Source organism: Cariama cristata, unplaced genomic scaffold (assembly GCF_000690535.1).
Source record: "Cariama cristata isolate BGI_N322 unplaced genomic scaffold, ASM69053v1 scaffold5636, whole genome shotgun sequence".
NCBI classification, from domain to species: domain Eukaryota; kingdom Metazoa; phylum Chordata; class Aves; order Cariamiformes; family Cariamidae; genus Cariama; species Cariama cristata.
In genome coordinates, this window is record NW_009621411.1 from 1 (window position 1) to 3,066 (window position 3,066).

At 48.9% G+C, this 3,066-nt stretch overlaps 1 protein-coding gene across 1 annotated transcript; it reads left to right on the forward strand.

Annotated features, from left to right (window-relative positions):
- Positions 1 to 47: 47 nt before the first annotated feature.
- Positions 48 to 3,054, forward strand: ZDHHC23 (zinc finger, DHHC-type containing 23; the record flags this gene model as incomplete). Its single annotated transcript, XM_009701939.1, has 3 exons — positions 48 to 749; positions 1,504 to 1,671; positions 2,516 to 3,054. Coding segments are annotated over 3 exons (1,138 nt in total), but the record flags the coding sequence as incomplete, so codon positions are not given.
- Positions 3,055 to 3,066: the final 12 nt, after the last annotated feature.

The following is a 3,066-nucleotide window of genomic DNA, read 5'->3' on the forward strand; positions in this document are numbered from 1 at the left end:
CGCGGCTGCCCATCTGCTAGCCGACGTCTCTGCTTCCCCCCTGACAGGTGGCTGACGTGCAGATCCCTGCCCGCGGGAGCTCTGGAAAGAATTGTCGACACCGTCACGGACCGGGTGCGGGTCCCTTGGTTCGCAGGGGCCGTGAAGATCAACGTCAGCCTTGTGCCACCTCTCGTTCTGCTGCCTGTCTTCCTCCACGTTGCTGCTCTGCACTTCCTGCTGGGGTTCGTCATCTTGACCTCTCTGCCCGTGGTGGTGCTGTGGTATTACTACCTCACCCACAGGAGGAAGGAACGGACTCTCTTCTTCTTGAGCCTGGGGCTCTTCTCCTTGGGCTACATGTACTATGTGTTTCTCCAGGAGGTGGTTCCCCGGGGCCACGTAGGGTATTCCCAAGTGGTTGCTCTCACGTGCGGCTTAATTCTTATGCTTGCAGCCCTGTCTCGAGCCAAGAAAGACCCTGGGTACCTTCCCATCTCAGCAGGCAACAAGAAGTCATCACACCAGGGTTTGTCCAACAAGAGTGTTAGAGGGAGCTCCAATGGGCTCCATGGCGTCACCACGTCAGGAGCTGCCAGCAGCCGTGCTGTGAATGGGGAGGCCAAAGGCTATTCCAGGGTGTCAGCTGAGGAGCCAGAAGGTGTGAAAAAGGACTGGTGCACTAAATGCCAGCTGGTCAGACCAGCCCGAGCAGGGCACTGCCGGCTTTGTGGCAGGTGTGTAAGGAGACTGGACCATCACTGTGTCTGGTAGGTTTTGTGCTGCCTAGGCTACATGGCTGTTCTCTCTCTCTGAATTCCCCCACTTTTTAAGTTAGCTTTTCTTTTTACAGTCTCTGTCCAGTGGGGTTGCTTTTGCTATGTGCAAGACCTGGTGAAATTCTTTAAAACAGTAAATTTGTATTTACCATTTTAAAGAACAAGTTTATTATAAGTGGATTGACCTGATAGCTGATAACTTCTTCAGAATTGCCTTTGGTTCTCTACTGGTTTTCAGCTGGGTGGGGTTTTTTGGGTGGTTTTGTGGGTTTGTGGTTTTTTTTTTTGGTTGTTGGGTTGTTTTTGTGGGTTTTGTTTGTTTGGTTGGGTTTTCTTGGTTTTGGTTTTTTTTTTTTAGACTTGATCTGTGGAGCACTGGCAATTCTGCAGTTAACTTGCATTAGTGTTCTCCCAGGGCAAGGGAACCCAAAGCTGGCTGTGTGTGCATGCAGTACTGGAACCAAGGAGCAGTAGGGTATAGATGTGTCTTAGCAAAGAATACTATACTTGCTAAAAGTCTCAGGCAAATGGTCTACCACCTTTACCGTACTGGTCTATTGACTTGTGTCTATAACCTTTCTATAGAAAGCTATAAAGCTTCTTTGAACATGTTTCAAAGTTCTTAGACTGTGTTTTATAGAAGCACCTTGGAAATTAGGTTCTGTGACAGCTGGAGGAGGGAGGAGGAAAGACAAGCCAGTTTCTTTTCTTATTAAGCAAAGTAATCTCTTCTTTCCTTTTGGAGGATTAACAGCTGTGTAGGGGAGCAGAACCACCAAGCATTCATCCTTGCGCTCTCCTTCTTCATGCTCACCTCTGTATATGGGATTACGTTGACCCTGCACACCATCTGTAGAGGTCGAACTCCATTTGTGGCATTGTTCTACTGCCCCGGGGCCTATTCTGACTACAGGTGAGATGTCTTTCTGGGAGAGAGCTGGGGTGAGAATGGGCTTGGTCAGGCACCTTAGCTCCTGTTCCTCGTTCTGTGCTCTAGGCCAGTGCTGTTGGCTGTCAAACCTGACCAAAAAGTGCTCCCTAAAAGCTCTGGAAAGCAAGGACGCATCACTGCTTTTGCCAAGGAGGGCAGCCTGAGACTTAGAGAGAGCTTACCATTTATTTGGAAAAAGTTGTTGGAGGAGCTGGGATTTGAAGTCTTTATTTATTGTTCCTATATAGATACACCCTGAAATGTTTGCCTGCAGTTGCATGTAATGGTCTGACAGTCTGGAATCTGTGTGCTGTCTCTCCCTCTCATCTCTCATTGTTTATCTAGTGACTGTTCCTCCAAGTTACCCACTTAGAACAGACAGCGTTATTATGCCTTGTCTGGTGGGGAGGGTGGTGAGAGGTGTTGGACGTGAGTTCAGAGACTGGCGCTACCACTGATTGGCAGAGTACGCTAGCACAAGCGACTCTACCTTCTGTGCTCCATTTCATGATCCATTTAGTGTAAGCATTGTTGTGTGCTTAAATAAGGACTAAGTACCTTTAAAACAGTACAAGTAAAGAGCTAGGTAGTGCGATAGCAATGTGTAAGAGTAGATCTGGTAGTGCTAAAAGCTCTTATTAGGTAAGCCCTGAAGCTTTAATTTTGAGAAAGCCTTTAAGGATTATCTGATGAAAGCAGCAAAGTGAGATCACTGTGGCAGATGTAGACAGGGATTTGAAAGGATAGTGATTACCGGGGAAAGTCACTGTAAAGCAGCTGCTCCAAAACTAAATGGTTTCCTTCCCATCTTTTTCCCTGCTGCCAGCTCTGCTCTGTCGTTCACCTGTGTGTGGTACTGTGCCATTGTAACAGCTGGCATGGGATACATCCTGCTTATCCAGCTGTTGAACATCAGCTACAACGTGACCGAGAGGGAAGCTCGGCTGGCTCTGCGGGACAACACTGGGCGCAGGTTCCTGGGCGGGTTAGTGATAGACACTGGCCAGTATAACAGGGGTTTCCTATGCAACTGGGGCCATTTCTTGAGCCTGGGGTCTTCTCCTCCACAGCGCTCTGCTGAAGACATCGTGTGACGCGCCTCTTTCTGCAGATGACGTTGACTGACTTTCTTTAGCAGGGGAACGGCCCCTTCCACTAAGACTCCCTCCTCCCACACCATTCCTTTGCGATCGGTGTATGAGGTACCTGTCTGTCACTGACAACATCAGAGGCTTTCCCAGGCAGAATGGTTCTTCGCGTGCTGTCAGCCAGCAATAGGATGCAGAAAGCGGTAAGCCATATGCACACACCTGGAAAGAAGGAGCCTGCTGCGTTTTTTCCACTGTGGGAAACTTTGTGCAGCTCAACTCAGCAGGA